Source organism: Scylla paramamosain, chromosome 7 (assembly GCF_035594125.1).
Source record: "Scylla paramamosain isolate STU-SP2022 chromosome 7, ASM3559412v1, whole genome shotgun sequence".
Lineage (NCBI taxonomy): Eukaryota > Metazoa > Arthropoda > Malacostraca > Decapoda > Portunidae > Scylla > Scylla paramamosain.
Genome location: NC_087157.1, coordinates 8245001 through 8266571, shown reverse-complemented (window position 1 = coordinate 8266571; position 21571 = coordinate 8245001). Strand labels below are relative to the sequence as shown.

The 21571-nt window shown below is 35.4% G+C and overlaps 1 protein-coding gene across 30 annotated transcripts in view; it reads left to right on the top strand.

Annotated features, from left to right (window-relative positions):
* Nucleotides 1-21571, top strand: part of LOC135101982 (protein abrupt-like) — a 141457-nt gene that overhangs the window by 69784 nt on the left and 50102 nt on the right. For 13 of the 30 annotated variants that reach the window (XR_010269481.1, XR_010269483.1, XR_010269482.1 and 10 more), the window contains 3 exons: nucleotides 214-408; nucleotides 531-1212; nucleotides 16109-16180. Coding sequence is in view for 26 of the 30 variants with exons in the window: in XM_064006516.1 (XP_063862586.1) it covers nucleotides 214-408; nucleotides 531-1212; nucleotides 16109-16180 (949 nt within the window). In the remaining 4 variants the exon portion in view is untranslated. Of the gene's footprint in view, nucleotides 1-213; nucleotides 409-530; nucleotides 1213-16108; nucleotides 16181-17087; nucleotides 18283-18566 lie in introns of those variants that run through there. The other 17 variants (XM_064006525.1, XM_064006523.1, XM_064006519.1 and 14 more) reach the window with 3 other exon arrangements.

The following is a 21571-nucleotide window of genomic DNA, read 5'->3' as shown; positions in this document are numbered from 1 at the left end:
AACTGTACATGTTTTGGTTATTGTGGTGTTTCAGTTGGTCCTACATTCTGTTGTGTTCAGAGGCCAAGAATCTTAGCCACCACAGGCGTGGATGTCAAAGAGACATGGTGAGGCATCAGGGCAGTGTGCAACATTTGTTGTTGCCATTTGAAACTAGTCTGCTTCTGGTAGACATTGAAAATATGCTAAAATCTCTGTTTTTCCTTTTTGTAGGATCTCCCGGCCCATCAACATCCAGTCATAGTGTTGCGTGATACAAGTTTCCTAGAGTTAAAATCCTTACTGAGCTTCATATACCATGGGGAAGTTAATGTATCTCAAGAAAGGCTGGGACTCCTTCTCAAGACAGCAGAGGCACTTAGAATTAAAGGACTTGCTCAAGACAATAGAACCACAGAAAATGAACCAGTAAGTATTATGTTGTGAATTTGTATCTTTTTGAATGGTGACATTATCATCATGTGATTTAGTAAAGTCATTGTTCAAATTGCTGTTGTTGGATGCTTATTTACAAAATATTCCTTCCTCAGTTTGGGAGCCTCGCTAGTAGTCCTAAGAAGGAAACCGAAGAAGGCATGGATAGAGGAGAGCGACGTGGAGGGGGTCCTGGATCCCCTGCATTAAGCCTTGCCTTCTCTGGTGTTGGTGGGTCTGCCCTGGCCCCCATCAACCCTCTCGTTCCCCTGGAGCCACCAAGCCACAAGTCACACCATCTCTTGCTCTCACCACCAGCCAAGCGTCGAAAACCACTACACTCACCACTTGGAGGTCCCCCTCCCACACAACGAGAAAATTCAACCCTACCTATACCACCTGTTACCTCCACTCCCTCTCAAGATGATGACAGAACTAATAGGGTAATCAACCTGACCATGGCAGCCAGCAGCTCTGGTAGTGCTAACTCTCCATCCCCAAGATTAGTACCCAAGACAGAATTAAATGTATCTGAGGAGGATGGTCCTGGTAGAGGTAGCAGCAGCAGTGGTGGTGGTGGTAGTGGTGGTGGTGGTGGAGGTGCTGGAGGTGGTGAAGGTAGTAGTGACCATGAGGCTGAAGAGCCATATGATGATGACTCTATAGACCATGATGTTAAAGGTCCAGACCTGCATGGATTACCACAACACCTCTCAGCAGCAGTACAAAACTTTGTGCCATATGCAGCAGCAGTAGCAGCAGGATCCTCACAGCTGGAAACCTTCCCTGGGCCGTCAGGTGAGTACAGTCTTTAATGTTATTGGTCATGTTGGGAGTGCACCTCTGAACTTGGAGGATATGAGGATGTTTAATATTGTTGCTTGAAGGGCATAATTCCATATTGTTGGACTTCATTGTTACCCTCATTTACCAAGGTGAAGTTGTTCCAAACTTAGTACTCATTTGTTGCATACATACTGATGAAAATCCTCTTATTTTTTGCTAGATGGTTATTTCATTTGCTACTGATAAAATGTAGAGTACTCAACATAAACATGATCCATGAGGTTTGTTACATAACTTAAAAGGACCATATGGACAGTAAGATGATATTGCAGAAAGATTATGGGCTTGATTGCTCATCGTTTTATTAGGCCAAGTTATTTTTTTAAGTAGTGTTTGTCAAAACTCAGGTTTAGATGGTATTTAAATTATCTTTCAAAATTCTTTGAACTTTGAAAGTTTGAGCAGCCTTATTTTGTAAGGGTAAGAGAGATTGTGGACTGGGTGGGGATTGTTGGAATTTATTTTGATTTGTTGTACCCTGATCACCTATCAGAAAATAAAAATGTTAGCTAAGTTGTGGGCTTGCAGTCTGGACAGGAGAGGTGGGTTAACAGTCCAGCTCTCATGTATGTGAACCTGCCATGAGACAGTTACATTCATAGGATGAAAAATATATATATTAAGAAAAAGTGTTTGCTTCTTTATACATGCTGCTCTGCTTATTAGTAATTGTGTGCGTGAAAAAAAAATGTATTTACTACCTTGTGGTAACACTGTCAAGTTACATGGATATGTGCAGTTTGCCTATCAAATCTCTCAGATAAAATTTCCATGTGATGATAGAAATAGACTGGTACAGCATTGACTTACTGGCCGAGTTTTGACAAATAAGTGGCTACCAGCTCAGAGCTTTTGCTCAAATCAAGGTAGGTCCAGTTATGGGGAATTCTCAGAGCTGTCTGGATGTAGGGTTGTTGGGGTGTTCTCAGGTTTTATCTCTCGCCATGATATTTCCTCTTGATTGAGTATATCTATGGATTGTCTGGGCACTTCAGCAGCCTGTCACCATGATATTTCCTCATGATTGAGTATATCTATAGATTGTCTGGGCACTTCAGCAGTCTGTTGTGGGTGATGGAGATATCCTTCAGAAACTGGTTATGATGGACCTGGATGTTACATAGTGGAAAATACGTAAGACATGGCATCATTGTATTAATGAAGCTGATTGTTTAAGGCTCATAAAAGTTGCCACATTGCCATTTGTGTGGCTTGTATTATAGATTTTGTCACCTATCAAGTCTCATAATTATGAATTGATAGTTTTCAGTCTGACTACACCGTTTTAGTGGTTTTCACAGTACCCTGAACAACCTCTAAAGAACACTAGTCTAAAGAATGCTAGTCTCAAGAACAAGGCCACAACACAAGAAAAGAACATGAAGATCAGTTATTTGCAGCGTTTATGTCAGTTGTTTGACTAAGTGCATTTGGTCACATTAATGTTGATGAATAATTCAGGCATAGTAAATATTGAACTGTTAGTTTCAGTGATAATTGTAGCTTAAGAAGTTGGTGCTGGACAAAAACAAGCTCGTTAACTGAACTGAGCCAGATTACTTTCACATACTACTAAAACATGACCAAAGCTGTTTGAAATGGTATGTACATACCATGATGCCCAGCAGGTTTAAAGCTGACAGTTTCTGTACATTAACTTGTTTATGATTGCTGTGTTTGAAACTTTTTTGTTACCACACTTATTTTTTAATGTTACAACAAAGATATGGAATTCAGAGGCTTACAAATTATTGTGAGGAAAACCAAGGTGATAATCATTGCTGACTGAATGCCAGTCTAAGGCAAGAGTACAGTGTAGTATGAGTGTAATATATGGATGATAAATGAATTCTGTGGTACCAATGTAATTCATGAGGTAACTGGGAAGCAGAGTTACTAGCTTACTGGAAAGTGTCACTGATGAAATCAGATAATATTCTTATTGGAGGTGATTTTCTGCAGTGCATTGCCATGTTCAGTTACCTGGAGACATTATTGGTGTGAGAGTGGAACAGAAACTAACTGAAGCATGAATAAGGAGTGTGGAAGAAGTTTTAGGAATTAATAACCCTTCTAATAGCAAGAGGACTTTGTGTGCTTGGAAAGTTGGAAGCACAGTGGTTAATGGTAGGGAAATTTGATCAATTGTAAACTATATGGAGAAGCTTGAGCAGACTGGTAAGAGTGGTGAGGTGGACTGGGAATGTCCCAGAGACACTGCTAGACTAGCAGAGAATTAAGTGACAGAATTAAGGTTAAGTGCATTTAAAAGTATTGTCAGTGAATTAATCTGGGCATACATTAGATAAATTTATGTGGAAGAACTTACGATTAGAATTTGACTGGCAAGTTGCATGTAACATTTTTATTCAGCAAGTTGCTATCAGATGGCAAAGGTTGACCCATGTTGAAAATGGAATCTCCCTTTCATAAAGAAAATCTGATAATGATATTACACAGAATCTTCTGGTTGATAAAATTCTAACAGAATCGACTTTTCCACTCTTAACATCTATTGTCTTTTACATTGTTCTTAGTATCTGTATGTTGAACTTGTTAGTCCTCTTAAACTGTGTATTTCATGGATGACAGTTTCAGTGGCTGCAAAAGAAATCCATACATCATAATGCCAAGAAAATTTGAAGAAGTTAATGCGAAATGTGTAATTTCTTCTTGTGTAGCCATCTTGTAGATAGAATCTTCATATATGAGGCAACCACTAAGCTTGCTACACATGGTGTGAAAGCACTGCAATCCTCGGTGCTTACAAAGCAGGAAATAAGAGTGCAGCTGCTGGTTGCAAGTGCAGTGCCTTGTTTCTTCAATTTTATGTACCTTTGGAGGTCTACAATTTTACTTCTGATCATCACCATTGAACATCAAAAGTTCATAAGTGAGAAAAGGCCTATGCTTTGGCTCAGTTGCACCATAGTCAGATATGTGTAGTTTGGACTGTCAGCGTCATCCAATGCCATTCATGAACTCAGAAAGTAGCAGCTGGCCTTGCTTCTGGTATCACGAGTGGTATACAGAAGACTTCTTCAAAAAGACACATCTCACATTTGAAAAGTTTGACAGTCCTAAGAGACATGTCTTCATGCTTGTCCAAATTTCTGTTCAGGAATGATACTAGGAGGCAAACTGACCTTTCAAGTTGCAGATTTTTCTGCATGTGATGCCAACAGTCTCAACCACACATATTTACAGAGACTTTCAGCAGAGCTAAAGCATAAACTTTTCTTCAAGCATCCTTCTGGCATCCTACACTGATGATCAGATATAAAGTTGTTGAGCTCCAAAGACAGGATGAGTAAAATATAAGAAACAGTAGGGCACCTGAGTGGTCACCAACAGGTGTGCTCACATCGCCAGGTTTGAGAGCATTGAGGATCAGTGCTTGCCTTGTGATCTTATGCCTCAGTACTCTTACCAATAAGGTGCTGGGTACAGAAGAGACAACACATATGTATACAAGTTTTCTTGTGATTTAATGTGTGTATTTTCTCTGTCTACATGAACCACCAGATTTGAAGCACATTAGATGGAATACTTTGTTTTGTACTATTACTGCCTAAAATGCATGTGTGTGGATGCACACACAATTTTACAATTGGCTGTTTCCAAAATGTCAGTTGACTTGTTTTGAAGAAAATATACAAACTTTACCGATTTATCAGCTCCCTTGTTTCAAAATCTTGTGGGATTAGCCATCTTGCCAAGCCAGCTAGTCACTGAATAGCTATTTATCAGCAGAACACTGATTCATTAATTATATGTAAAGTTTCTTAAAAGCAGTGTGCATTAGTCTGTTTCATGGATCATGACAAAATGATTTTGCTTTGTACACTCACAGTTGGTAACACTGGGTGAGTGATGTTTTATGCTACTGAGTGGTCATTTTCTAAAGTCTTTTAGCATATATCAGTTAACTTATTCGTCTTACCATAATGCTGAGCACAGAAAGCAAAATATTTTTGAAAGACTATAGAAATCTAAACAAATACCAGATGTTACTTGTATTATTAATTTCATTTGATCACATAAAATGAAGTAATATCAACAAAATCCATTTTGCTGACATATTGGAAACTATTCCATCATCACTCCCAACACTATTTTGTAGTTTATCCAGTGTTCATTTACTTTGAGGAATTCTTCCTTACTTGTAGTTTGAGGAATCCTTCCTCACATGTAGTTGTTTTTCTCCTGTGTGGTATCATTCATTATTTGTATTAACTTTTAGATGCAAAGTTTTGGATTTTCAAGTAGTAAAGGAAGTGGCAGTTTTAGGTAATAAACTGGTAGCTGCTGACATCAGCAGGTCTCAGCATACTGTAGTACTAAAGATCATTCCTTAAGTAAATTGTACTCTGCAGGACATTCCTTGTGCAAACTTTTTATTGTCATAGTTTTTTTAAGAATAAAGAAGGTTGTAATCTCGGTAGGATGGCAGTAACTGTCACGTGGGGTGTAACTTAATGATGAGTGAATTTAGTAAAATAGATATAGTGCTGCTTGAACAATGACTTAGGGGGTGACATTAGTATGCTAACCAGTAAATCAATGGAATACTTGAATTCCAGTCGTAAATCATAAAGAGGTGTGGAGAAATTATTTTTGGACATGATTTGGCAATCCTTTTACAATGCTGCTTGCTTTTGCTATATTTTTGCATACCACAGCCAGTCATTATATACAAGACCCAGTATCATGGATATAAGGTTTTTGCCCCTCTGATGCTAGGATGAATGTCAGTTGTGTCCTCCCAGTATAAGCATTGCAGACTCAAAAAAAAGGCTGCTAACATAGTACTAAGAAATGGGGCAAGATATCAAAAGTGGTACTGGTTCCTGCATAGCACACCAATTAATGGTATGGGTTGGAAGGAGCTGCCAGCTTGTCAGTTGTAGGAACATTAATTTTTATAACCAGTCAAGTAGACATGACAGCTTGGGGCATGTGACAAATGAACTAAGAATTTCAAATGCAACAGTGTTCTGCAGTATATTGCTGGAATCACAAATCAATTTTTTTTTTTTTTTTTCCCCTCCACAAGAAGGCACCAAGTGGTTGCTATGTCATTGAGTCTGGAAGTTCACACTCCAAACTCCAAGTGCAAACTTATCTCAGAAAAAAAAAAAAAACATACATTACTGTACTTTCTTGAAACCATGCCTTGAGAGTTTCCATTGGATAAGGAATCGTGACTTGAATGTCAGCTGAATCAACCATGAGTGCAGATTCCATCAATCATTAAATTAATTTCTGTCAAGAGCAGAAAGATCCAGTTGATGTTGTATGTGAAGATAATTGTTGGTGCAATGTGACATGGCCTGTCAGTACTTGGTGAGCAGAGGGGCTGTTTTGTTGTGTTGTGTTGTGTTGAGTTTGTGTTTAAATGTTTCATGCCCCATTCCATGTGAGCTGGGTAAAGGGAGGTGTATCATTCTGCATTAAAAATTATAAACTGAAGTACTTATCACATGAAAATGTCTTAGTTGTATCATGAAGAGGTTGCACTGGATGGTGGTGAAGTTGTCTTTACATATACCTTTCTTGATCTTCCAGTTGGCTGGTAAACTTTGGACTGATTGTTAACCAGAGCTGTTTTGGGTTCTGGTCTTATTGACATCATGCAGATAAAAAAAATGCCTCACCTTTTTAACCAGCTAACATTCTTTAGGCATTTTTGTCATTAGAGCTAGTTTGGAATATAATACCCTACAGCATCCTATTGGTTAGTGCTGCTGAGAAGGATATGAATTTTACCTGGGTATTCTCACATGTACTATGTTGTGATCAGGGATCACATTGGTGATGGTGCCCCATGGAAGCCTTGTACTTGAAAATATCTTTTTGCTTGTTTAATAGATCCTTGTTATTTGTAAATGATGTGTTCCACACAGTGCCAGTATGTGTTGCAAGTACATATTATGAATAATTATTTTAATGAAGGAAACAGATGCATTTTCAGTTTCCATAAATTCATCACCCATAATTCATTCATGCTTTCATAATGAAAAAAAGGTGTTCAAGTTCCACACCTAAAGGTACAATAGTGGCATGTAAAAGACATAAGGTACTCATGTGCTGTTCTTTTAAGCTGATATCAAAACATTGCATCACCATATGCTTTCTGGTGTCTGTCATGCCTCATATGTCCCTATAAGTGTTGTCTAGCTTATGAAAGATGGAAAGCTTTTATTTTATTTTTTTATTTATTTTTTCATATATAACAATAATAGAGATAAAAGAAAAAATGGGAGTGTTAGGGACCTACTTGATTTGTATTGTTAAACATATTGAAGAGAATATGTAAATTCTGATATATATATATATATATATATATATATATATATATATATATATATATATATATATATATATATATATATATATATATATATATATATATATATATATATATACATACATACATACATACATACATACATACATACATACATACATACATACATATATATATATTACCACAACAGTTGAAGTGAAGATGAGTGACCAGCAACACCACATTCATAATCCAGGAAATTTTACTGAATTAATGACAGTTGTGAATGATAGGATTGTGTTGAATACAAAAGATATAGTTAGGATTGTCCTGAGGGGTATGATTAGCAGGTATACCAATGTGTATGAATATTTAAAGCCAAGGCAAGCAGACTTTCTCTTACTGGTAGGATCTCTGGAGTTCCAAGTCTATGTGGATTATTTAAGAAACCTACAAAGCCCTGCTTGACTCATTCATGATGTTCTTTGATTGTGACCCATGACACCTTGACTGAAAGTGCTCAGTAATGACCACACCTACTTGTCTTGCACAAGGTTAAGATTTGTATATTCCCTGAAATAAGCCCTGCTTTAATGTAACAAGAAAGTGAGAAGAGGAAGAAAACATTTGAGATTGATATTTGGATTTGTGTGTGTGTGTGTGTGTGTGTGTATATATATATATATATATATATATATATATATATATATATATATATATATATATATATATATATATATATATATATATATATATACACACACACACACACACACACACACACACACACACACACACACACACACACACGGAATTTCATGGGATTTTAATTGTGAAAACGTTTTGTGGCAACCCACTAAATATTCAGTGATTGGACTTGTGTTGAGATACTTATGTTTACCACCTAGATAATGTAATGGCTACTTTCTGTTCAATTATCTTTATTTCTTATCCAATTTTGTTAATATGGTGAAAGTTACTCTTCATCAATTACAACTAAAGGTTTCCACTAGCAGGCCCTGGCAGGGCTTGGATTTCAAAGATGTGGATGATTTGGTATCTGAGCTAGAAGGCAATTTTCCTAAATCCTAATAACAAATCTATCTTCAAACTGTATCTAGACTATTTCCAAAGTTTTCTGATCACTGATGATAATGTGCTTTGCTCCACCAAGTCAGTTGTGTCACTAATATGTACTCAAAATAACACTCATTTTGCCAAAGCAAATACAATTTAAGCTAGGGTTTGATGTGAACCATTCACATGGATGGCTTATTTTCCGAGTGTGAAAATTATTTAGTCATAACCAAGCCATACCAAAACATGCCCTGAACTCCTGAGGTGTGGATGTGAAGCTGTACTTTCTTGGTTTCAGTGGGCTGGTTGATAGTCTGTCAACACAAAAATTTAACAATGCAATTGAGTCACTGTAGGTGGGCCCCTTGCTTGGACCATGAAAACATCTCACAAATCAGCGTATACTTGTATCATTGTCAAGAAGTAAATATATTTTCCTTAAAAGAGGACAAAAATGTTATTTGGTTGTATTAAATGACATATAGAGAGTTGGAACCATTAGGTTGTCAATTTCTTGATATGTCACAAATATTTTAGTTTTATATAAATGTTATAGTAACCAACTTTGTTAGCTTCACTTAACATCGATTTCCATTTCTACATATTGCTTGAGTAGATGAATACACTTATATTCATGGTATTATAAAGTTGAATAATGTCATTTAGTTTTGAAATTTGTATTGCAGAGTACATATAGAAACATTATATCAGGCTGATTTGCTAATGCATTTGGGAAATTTTTTATGGACGTGTACATTGAAGGAAAAGTGCTTCTTGTAAGATGTCAGTAGATACAAGCAACCCTTCATAGTACATGTATCAAGTTTCTCCCAGAAAGCTTGTATAGTAAAGTGGAAAACATCAAACATCTAAAATTTGTTTAAGGTTTCATTTATTTTATTTATTTACTTATTCATTCATTCATTCATTCATTCATTTATATTTATTTGTTTTAATGTTATTGTCTGGAGAAGGTATCAAGAGAATTTTCATTCCTTAGGAATAAAAGTATAGACAACTTTTGAAAGGTTGTTACTGATTTATGGAAATTGAGTTTGTGAGGCCTTGAAGTATACCAGGTTCATATTGGGTTATGCAGAAAATATAGGAAGGTCATTAATTACTGCTTAGCTTCTCTTTTTAATTCCTATAGCATTGAGAGGACTGTTTGATAGGTCATGTTGAAAATTTTGGGAGTCATCATACTATGAGTGGAAGTCAGAGCAAGAAAGTTGTTGGCTATTAGAAAGAGTAATAGGTCAGACACTTGTGGAATGCCTGCATTGATTATTTAAGAGAGTGAACTATGGTCATCTACAAAAGTTGCTAAGGAGACGATTTGAAATGAAGTTACAGAGAGGAACTAGAATCTGTTCGAGTATGTGAGGCATCAGGGAAGAATTGTTGAAGCCCAAAAGAATGACCTAATTTTCTGGGAAAGTTAGGTAACCTGTTGATCTTAGTATGAGGAATTCATATTTAGAATCACTTTGATGCTTAACAGTGTTCAAATTCATTACTAATTTTCTAAAGCCAGGAAGTCTAAGCCTTATGATGGTTGAAAGATTAGTGGTGAGCCTTTGTAACAGGATGATATGTTGAGGTTGAAATAGAAAGTAAGGTTTTGGTATTTTTAATCAACAAAAAGATTGATGACTCATGAAAATTATTGTTTCTGAGAGGAAACTTATTGGTATGAAGATATGAATTGGCTATTCTTAAGACCGTTATTGATAGAATGATAGCAGATTGAGTTAAAGGAAAACAAGCTTCTTGATTAGAGATAATGTAGAAATAGCTCTCCTTTACCTAGGTAGTAGAGATAATAACCTCTGTAAATATTCTATGGAAAGATAAATGTGTTTGACAGAAAGGCACTAGTGTTAAATATCATACTTGGAAGAAATTTTTTATTGTCTCTCATTTCCAAATGTTCTTGTTCTTGTGAATGGATTAGAATTGATAGAATGTGAGTATGAAGGAAGGATATATTATTCATATGAATGAAGAAATTTTTTTGGAAAAGGGGGAAGGGAAGGGAAGAGGAGAGGGGAGGGAATGTGGTCATGATTGTAACATCAGAGAAGAATGAGGAAAGGAGAAAGAGTATAATTTGCTAATTCATACTCATTAGTAAAATAAATTTTGAAAATTATGAAACAAAAAAAAGAAATTCATGAATATTGGGGATTTCAAACCACACCAAGCAGATCAGTAAGAAACAAAGCCAAAATAAACTGACCACAATAATGCTGAGAGAATATGGGGGGGATTTTAGGAATGCATGCTCTGCCACTTTCTGAGATGGCAATGTAAACTTGGCATAGTTCATGTGGATGATACGTATGATTTGCTGAGAGGCATCATTATATCCTAAACACAATAAGGATGAAGCTGTAGGTTGATCATCTCATTCTTAGAGAGATAAAGCATAGTCAGAAGAGTGGCAGCAAAGATGGTTGTTGATTCTTAAACATTACCTCTTTATAGAAGAATGAATAAATAGCTCATGTTGTCAGGTTTGAAAAAAAAAAAAAAACATATAGTCCTGTAATAAGGGGACTAAAACATAGGAACAGAAGGACTTTAATGGTAAGGGAAAATTAAGGGAGGTTATATTTGAAGATGCCAAAAAGTAGAAGCAACAGCAGTAAAAAAAAAATTTAAAGGTATACTGAAGGATTACAGAAAGCTAGAAACTAATCGTGTAAATAAATGAAGATATATTTTCAAAAGTGATGATTGGCAAAATGAGAGTAAAAATAGATACTGAGAACATAAAGTAAAGATATGTGAGATAAAGAAAGTTGGTTTGTCATCACAGAAAAATTAGGGTTATGATGTTAAATGTAGGAGTGAGGAAAACAGTGTGGTGAGGTGGTGTGCATTGTTGGATCTTACTGGGAATATGTAGAATTATCTGTGAGATCAGGACATGGTTCGTATTATCGGTTTAAGGAGCATAGGAGTTGTAGCACAATTGAAAATTTGCAGATATATTTCCTATTTGGAAAGGAGATAAGTAGTGAATATTTGGATTATAAATGAATGTCCTTGACAAGTGTGTGCCACATGTGAAAAATAATAATTGGAAAGAGATTAAGACAGTTTCTGAAAGGTATATGTCAGGAGTCAGAGAAAGAAATTGGATTTAAAAATGGGTGCTCATGTTTCACCAATCTTTTGAGTTATTAAATAAGAGTGATAAATGCTTTAGAGTACAGAACATTGCATGTTTTGTTGGCATTGACTAGAATAAAGCTGTTGATGAGAAAATGTTTCAAAGGTTGTTACATATGTTAATTTGAAGAGGAGTACTTAGGTAGCTTAGTTAAATGGAAAATTGTCTGAATGCAGACTAAATGGAAATAGTATTTAAGGTTTATGTTTGGTGAAGTATGCTGTAAAGTGCATTTGGTTGTAGATGTTTTAGGTTAAAAGTGTAGTTCATTTTTAAATTTGAAAATCAGTGAAAACAGACATTGATATCAGTACAAAATGGTATATGAGTAAATTGGTAGGGGAAGGGAAAAAAACAGCAAGGATAAAGATACAGGAAGATTTATTTTCAAAATTTATAGCTAAGATTACAATAGGGACATGAGAACATTAGTGATTGCATCCATGGCTCATGATTACATGGATATAATGTTAAAAGATGGTATTGTCATTGATATAAATAATTCCAGGTTGCATATACACTTGTTTGGTCAACCTGTCAGAAAGTTTAAAGAAATGAAAGGGAATTATAGTCACAAGTAGATTTCTGTCAAGCACAAGGCAGTTGTCAGACAAGTTTTGAAAATTATAAAAAAATAGATGCCTCATATTAATATCAGAAGCTAGATGTGGAAGTGGGAAAAAATGAACAGAAGACATTTTGGTAAGGGATAATGAAAAAAGACATCAGTATGAATGTAAAAATCACTTATTTGAGGGCCATTAAAAAAAATTACCCTACCAAAGGAAAATATTTGAGATTAATTGAGATAGAATTACTGTAAAAATAATGTTGGTATTGAAATGAAAAATTAAAGAATAGGATTTCAAGGTTGCAGTTGCAAGAAAAGCTGATGTATGTAGAAGCTATATTCTTTGCCTCTTCTCCCTTTTAGCAGAGCTGCTGATTTAGTGAACCATCCTTACAACTTCCCTAAAATCTTATATTAAAGACATTTTCAGTCATCTTCTGAATTAGCCTTGCTGTAAGTCTTATTCCAGGAATACCAGTATGTAATAAAATGATTTTGCTGTTTGTTTTAGGAAATCAGCCAATGTGAAGACCAATTAAGTGATGGAAAATATTTCAAGTATAGAAATTTTAGGAAGTGACAAGAACTTCATCAGTCAGTTGTCTTGTATAATACAGGGAGGAGGCAGGAGACATGGCTTAGCCTGCGGCAACTATTTTTGGATTGAATGTATGGCAGCAGTATAATATGAAACTGCAAGACGAGATACAGTACTAAAGAAGTTGATTTCATAAAAATATTTCACTGAATTGCAATGAAGTAGCTCAAAGTAGACATAGAGCAAGCCTTCCTTGCATTTGAGGTGAGCATTGTAATTTTTGCATGCACTTAAGTTAACAAAAGATTGTGCATTATAAGTGTATCTGTCTAGTTTTCTTTCCTTCAGGAGGCCTCTTTTGACCGATGGGTGATACTAAGTGCAACAAGGACTGGAACAACTTGGTGTGTTAATGGGGAATTTGCATCATACAGGGACTGCCTAGTGGGTTCTTGCAGCTCCTCGCATTTTCTTGTGTTCTATGTGTGTTAAAATAAGAAAGACCATTAATATTCTTGAACCAAGTTGACCTGTCACTTGCCAATGCAGAAATATGAACATGAAATGTAAACCTTAAAGCTGTTTCTCACTAATTCAGTGCACATAAATGCTAACTTCATTGAAAATTGTAATTCCTTCCATAAAGGGTGAAAACAAGAAACATTGTTTTTTAATGAAGGATAGCATGAAGGTGTGTTAAGCACATTGCTATAGAGGTTGGATTGGTGTTTAGCATAGTACTTGTGAGACATGGCAGTTATTTTGATGTTCTGATAAATATTGGCCATAGTATCAATGAGGTCTGAAAAGCATCCTTCCAAGTTACTCATAGTTGTAAGGAGCTCTTATTCATAATAGCGTGAGAATCTTATAATAGACGCCTGCATAGTTAAGAGGAATTATAGTTGATTAATAATGAGCCAGTATATTAATGGGCATAAATTTCTGTTGCTTTGGATTTATGAAAATTGTTTTGAAAATCTTCCTTATGGGAATAATGATTTCCCATCTTCAAAATATTTTTGGGGAGTAACATGTAATTCTATTGGGATCTTAGTATCTTCATATGGACAAAGTCTTCTCAGGAGTGTTTTTCACATTAAGGTATAGAACCATATGATAAGGGAGAAAATATATATGCATGAGGAAAAGATCAGGATGATGGAAATGCATGAAGCTGAGAGGAGGGGAGAAACAAGGAGATAAATTTAAGAGTATAATGCAACAATAGCAAAAATAGAAAAGGAATAGAGCTCAGAGGAAGTTGTAAAAAATTGGAGGATAATGTATAAGGAAAAGTGAAACAATCAATGGAATCCTTAAGAGTACAAACATAGGTACAAAGGGATAAAGAGGAATGTTTGTTCTAGGAAAGACATTACCACTGAAGATCATGTTACATAAGAGTAAGGAAGATTAAGATTTAAGATGCTGATTATTATATAGTGTGTGTGATTTGGGAAAATTCAGATGGGTAAAAGATATAAGTGCAGGCAGGCATGTTAATGAATTATAATGAACTATGTAGTCAGTGCTCTGGGGATAAAAAAAAAAAGATTAGCCAGGAGCTAAAGAAAAAAAATGTCATAATTGAGAAATCTTCAATCATTTCACATTCCAATGGAAGACACTGTGAAAGTATCAGAAAGACATTTGGGTTATTGAATTTTGAAGGGCTGTGGATGCTTCAGTTTAAAAGATTATACAGTAGAATTTTCCAGTCCATGAAGAGTTCAGAAGAGCATTAATTAAATCAACAGTATCACAAAAGATATGTTATGGCTGAAATTAAGTGACTAAAAACAGAGTATCAGTTTTCAAAGATGGACAGATATTGATTTATACCTGAATACAACTTGTTTTGAGAGTATGACACAGGAAAGGCATACTCTATATATGGTTAAACATGCTTTAGTCAGGAAGAAGCAAAAGCAGAGACTACAAGAAATACCCAATTTATTCACAGCAGGAAATTTTGCCCGAGTTGTAATAAGAAACTTTCTATCTGGAGGATGGGATACATTTTGAATATCAAGAAAAAATGGGGGGGGGCTAATTATTTTAAATGTTTATCTGGTGAATAGGTGAAAAATTGAGTTTTAGAGGCTCTGAACATGGCAAGATTTGCCCTTTCTTATTAAAAGTATGTAAAGACAGCAAGTTTGGTGTTTTATTTATTTACTTGTTATTTTATTTATTTTACTTTTAGTTCTATTTTTATTTCTTTTATTAATTTAATTCTCATTTGGAAAATGCATTGCAAAATGTGTTAAAATATGTTTTAAGTTGGCATACCACTGAGTCCAATTGAGGTTAATGTTGAATACCAAAATGAGAGAGGCTGATAGATGATAGAATCATGTAGAATACCACTGCTAAACAGGCTGAAGAGAAAAGTGCTATATACCATAGCAGAAACATGTTATTCAGAAAGGTGACTAGAGATTAGGAGAGAGAGAGAGAGAGAGAGAGAGAGAGAGAGAGAGAGAGAGAGAGAGAGAGAGAGAGAGAGAGAGAGAGAATTTTGTAATGGTACTTTGGAAAAGATATTTATGGTAGCTTCTATTAAACATAATTTGGCATGTCCAAAACAGTGAAATTAGTTCCATTGAAACCACTAAGAGTGTAAACTCACTAGATACCGTTAAAAGATTAATATGTTGACCACAAGATGTTGATAATTATATGTTTGAAGTTTCATATAAAGGTAGATTCAGAACCTTTAGAGAGGCAAGAAATCATGGCTGTATGTTGGTATGTTTCATAACTAGGATAGCATTCAGCCATGTAGGTACTGGGTGATAACTGAACTCAAAGGCACATGAACAAAAAGGAAGCAAGCAACTGAGGTATAAGGTGGAAGTTAAAGCTTGTTTTTTAAATGGTTTGTTCCTGAAGTATAAAGCAAAATAGTAAGAGAAATTTAAAGGCAAATTTTTAAAGTTCGTTGAAAGTGTATCAAAACCACACAGAAAAGATGTTTTCCTGTTGAATCATTGAAGTGTACAGGAAACATCTAAAAGTTTATTGAAAAATGTTTATCACCTGTGGTTCTTATCTTTACTTCAGAGCAAATATGTATTACATTTATTAACTAACTGGCAAGAAAAGTTAATGTGTTGGTGTAATATATTTTTATTTTATTTTTATTTTTTGTTTTGTTTTTGTGACTTTTATTTCTTCTCTTTTCAGGAGTCTTACCTCCCGCTAGTCAAGCAGGGTGGAGGGGGAGCCATACAGAACCCAGTGACACCTCAGCTCAAGGTAGGCAACAAAACAACACCCATCGTGTATTCCAGATCTTGGGAGAAAGTGACATGCTGTCATTACATTTTCTTGGAGCTTATTTGAGATTTGCACTTGTAAAATCTGCATAATATTTAAATCTCAACTTAGTGAAATTACCCAAGATCTGGAACACAAAAAAAAATCATTGCATTGTGGAAAGATTGCATTTGGTCTGCTTTGTGTGGTGTGCTGTAGCATTGCCTCCAATTACATTGTAGATAGTCTAAGCAAGTAAACTAGTACTGCTTCTCCCACTTACTAATGAGTGAATGGTGTGTTGTGTGTGATCTGCAAATTCTTCTAATAATCCCTAACATCAAATCCAAATGCTTGAGGTCCAGAAACAAAAAATGTTATATGGCTCAAATGGGACATGATAGAAGTGTTGGTTAACTTGTATTGTATAAATACTGTACCTCCATAAAAATGTGAAAATCATACGCATCCAGTCAAGAACTCTTACCATGTACATATGTGTAAGTTTAAGGAAAAATTACAAATCCATGTGTTCCTACACAAAACCAGTGCTTACACTTGTATTTCTGTGCACCTACAAATGTACTGTGAGGTTTTCTCAAAGGAAGATCTCCCTGCCCTTCTTTTGTTTATTTTCTTCCTCCAGCAATTGCAATTATGTTACTGATCGTGAAATGTGTTTTGGTGAAATTTCCGAAATTATGGAAACCATTTGAAACTTCTGTGAAAGTTCTGAATAACTTGTATCGTGTGGTTCATTGCGGAATGGTGTGCAACACAAATAGTGCCAAAAGTCGTGTGACTCGTGGTGAAGATCTTTAATGACGCTAAAGGAGAGACTAGAGTTAGGGTATCATGATAGATGCCATGTGTCCCGGCTGATGGTCCTTTCTCTTCTCTTTTGCAGTTGAAAGTTGCAAAAGAAACGCGTGCCCTCTATGCAACTGCACGTTGGACTCTGTGTGGGCGCTGAAGGACCATCTAGCCAGGAGACATGATATGAAAGTGCACAAGTGCGTCTTTTGTGGGGCCAAGTTCCGAGAGGTAGAACAAATGGCTGTACATATGAGCAAGAGACATGGGGAGAAGTTGGCTGCTGGGGAAGCTAGGGGACTGCCTGGGGCAGTAGGGCCGCCATAGAGTTATTTGATACCCACCAATTATAAGTCACATTAGTGACTGCACAGAAGTACTCAAGCAAGTTAATGGATTTGTGCAGAATGGCTACTGCAGCTGTTGTCTTCCATGAAGGCCATTATCCCATTTACACAATCCAGTAGAAGTAAACAAGCAAAATAATGTTACCAAGAGACGCTGATGTGTACCCCAAGAGTCGCTGCAAGTGGTGTGAGTTTTGCTACAGAACGAATGGCCAGTGACGAAGGCTTCTTTCTCCTTTCAGGTCTGAGCAACAAACCTGCTTGCTACATCTGTGGGAAGATTATATCTAATTTGCAAAATCTTTATAAACACATCCGGACAATTCACCAACGCCAGGTGTCTCGCTGTGATCACTGTGGGTCAGTTTTTCGTAATGCTGAATCAGCAAGAAAGCATGTGTTAAAAATGCACAGGAAAGATCTTGGTCAAGGTCTTGGGCTTTCCATGTTGGAGCCCATGGAGAGCAGTGGATGGACTTACACTGTGTGTTCCACTGCCTCTCCCTCTACCATCTACTCCACCACTACCACAACCACAACTACCACTACCATCACCACTACTTCACCTGTTACTGAAAATGTGGAACTCCATTCCATCAAGATTGAGGACCTTACTTAGTAGGCTCTACTTAAAAATTTGCTTGGTATCTTCATGCTTGTGCTTAGTGAACTCGTCTTAAAGTTTAGTTCCAAACACTTGTTACCATTTGTATGTTTTTAGAACAATAATGTATATAGAAATTTATATGAATGTTGACTATTGTGATGTCTTATCTTGAATGTCATACTCATGGCAGTATAGGAAGAAGATCACCTACTACTAATACCAGAAGATTAATGAATTTGACCTGAATAGCAGTTAGCCAGCTTACTCTCTTGTTAGCTGCCAGTGTGATATGTTTGTAGTATGATGATTAGACCCATTAAAGGTGAGAACAACCACTTTGGTATAATTTTTCCTTCGTATAGTAGCCTTGTGCATCCGTGCATGCGATACTGATAAGAAAGCAATTGGAATGAAACAATACATTAAATCAGGATGACTCACTTTGCAAATCTTTTGAATTATTTTCTTGTAGTTTGCTTGCCAGTTATTTTATTTTATTATTTTTTTATTTTTATTTTTATTTTTATTTTTTATCAGTTAAAAGTTGATGATATTTAGTTGAGCGTGATTTTCTGAGTCTTAAGTAGTCTTTTTAAGTGCTGGTTTTAATTACTTTCAGGTGGTCATCCTGTATTTAATGAATTGTTGTGCGGTGACGGTGGGTACGGGGGGAAGAAGGCAGTGCCCACACCTTGTCCCGTGTGCGCCAAAGTGCTCTCCAACGCATACAATATGCGTGTTCACCTGGAGACTCACCAGAACATCACATACAAGTGTATCATCTGTGGCATCATTACACGTACACGTGACACCATGAGAAAGCATCTCTCCAATGTACACAAGCTGCGTAATGTGGACCTGAAGAACTCTTTCAAGAAAATAACAGCTAAGCAGCAGTCGAGCACTGGCACTGCCGATACCACAACTCCCACCTCCACTACAACTTCCGCAGCCACCACACCTACAAAATCCAGCACTACCAAGTTAGCTTCCCCTTTCTCTGATTTGAAATGCACAGGAACTACCAGTCCTCTCTCTGAGGCAGACTCACCCCAGGCATTCTTACCATCTATGGACTCTCTTGGAGCCCTTAATTTAGCCAAGGGCAACAACCTTGCTTCCATAGTGAGCAAACTGAGTCAGAAACAGTAAATATAAAATTGGAGAATTTAAGCGGATGATCGTATCGTGTAGTGTTGGCCGCCTTACACAAATAACCCAAAGATTTGTTTAATATAACGTCGTGTTCAAGTCTTGAAGCAGGCATTGCGTCAGATGACCACCTCTATCAGCTAGTCCAAACATGATGAATCAAATTAGATAATTTTGGCAACTACATTATACAGATGTGTAAGGAAATGTGGAAGTCATATGCATGGTTACATATCATATGGTGCCATACACCAATCTGTACTATATATTGAAAAAACCAGCTTAACCAAAGGAAAGAAGTTAATGTTATAATATACATTAACTACTAATGGCCAGTTTTTGTTATGTGATATAATCTTCCCTGTTACCACGCTTTGTTATTTTAGTCATTTATTTTCCCAAGTTTATGGCAAATGAAAGATAAATCTCTTATGCAAAGTGCTCTGTATATCACTCATCACTCATAAAAGGTGCTATTGGTTTCCCTAGTTTATAGTCTGTTGTAGAATAAGTCTTACTTTAAGTGTTGTGATTTTTTTTCTTCATTTATTTTATTTTATTGAATATTTATATTTTATGATGTCCTTCACTCCTTGCTATAGTGAGCTCTTACTTACAGTTCAGCTGTATCAATGGCTGCCAATTTTAGCAACACAGTACCAAGCAAGTACTAAGCTTGAACTAAAAATGGAAAAACCTTGATTTTATATATATATATATATATATATATATATATATATATATATATATATATATATATATATATATATATATATATTTTCTCCATCCAATCTCATTTATTTACTTATTCATTTATTTATTTATTTTCAATACTCAGCAAAAAACTTGTATGCACATGCTTAAAGTAATATTACAAACCTGTCTTCCTTAGAAGTATTTCACTATTAATTACACAAGCATCATCTATAATCTTATTTAATGGCTGATATGCTTCATTTTGGCATAAAGTCATTAATGGAAAAATAATCTCAAACTTTTTATCATCAGTTTTGTGAGCAACAACATAAGTTTGATGTTTTTAAGGCATGCTGCTTGACAGCCAGTACATTAGTCATTATTGAGAAGTAGCTCTCTTTGTAGTTTTTTATCTTATATATATATATATATATATATATATATATATATATATATATATATATATATATATATATATATATATATATATATATATATATATATTAAATAATTCACTTATTTTGAGGGATCTAAAATCAAAATCTAAGTGGCTCACTGTATGCAGAGTGTTGGTTGTAGTGAAGTGTGTTGAGTGTTTATTTGATAATGATAAGGTGCTAGTCTAAGCTGCCCTTCAAATTAGAGTGATGTTTAGACACCTTAAAATTCTTGCATTATCCTCAAGAACTTGAAATCTTTTTTCTCATTGTAAGTTTTCATTTGCAAATTGTTCAGCTAGTCAAAAGATATAAAACTGAAACCTACTAATATATTAAGTAGGCATTTCTTTTTCTTGTTTTGAACTCTTGAACCTGGTGAAAGCTCAAGCATTATGTATATCATTGCTTGTGGTACAATCCAGGAAGTCCTAGAAAGATATGGTTTAACAATTTTTAGTTGATGTTTAAAGCATATGTATATGTGCACATAGGTTAAGTTCTTTGATAGAAAAGAATATTTTGAAGGTGCCAGTAAATGCTGCCAAATAACTTTTATAACCTTCCTAAAACAAGTCAGTATTTTTCTATATTCTAGGTTGATTTTTATAAGTATATATACTGTTGTTACAATAGGAAACTTAAGTGCCTGGGAGAATGCATTTTGATGTGCCTTCACATGCCTTAGTCATTATACAAAGTGTTCCTTGTTATATCCATAGGAAGAGCTTATGGCATACACATCCTACACATATTTTACTGATAGAGCTGCAGAAATAAATGTCATTATCTTATAGGGCAATCATTAAGACAGAAAAGACATTACTTCACTTTTTTTTTTCTTTTTTTTTTTTTAAGGCAATTGAACAGTAATTCCCAGTAGGACCAAGCTTTATGTATAGAATATGTCCATGCATTTTAAAGCATAGCCTGTTACTGCTATCAAATAATTTGACTGGGATCTACAATATACATCTCTCTCTCTCTCTCTCTCTCTCTCTCTCTCTCTCTCTCTCTCTCTCTCATAATAGTTAATGGTACATTGGATATGAGAACATTTGGGGATGTTTGTATCAGTTTATTTTTCTTAAAAAACTAGTCAAAAGATTGAAGAATGGGAAGTCCATCTTCCCTGACCAGAGGAAGCACTTGGGTGACACAAGTTGCTCTTGTCAAGATTTAACAATGGGAATGTCAAAAACTACTGACTTCTTTCAGTACCTCCAAAATTACCTTGAGATTCAAATCGGAGAATATTAAAGGACATAATGCTGTCCTCTTATATCATCTAACTTATTATTACTCATATTAATTCCTTTCTCTTATTTTCTTAGTATTT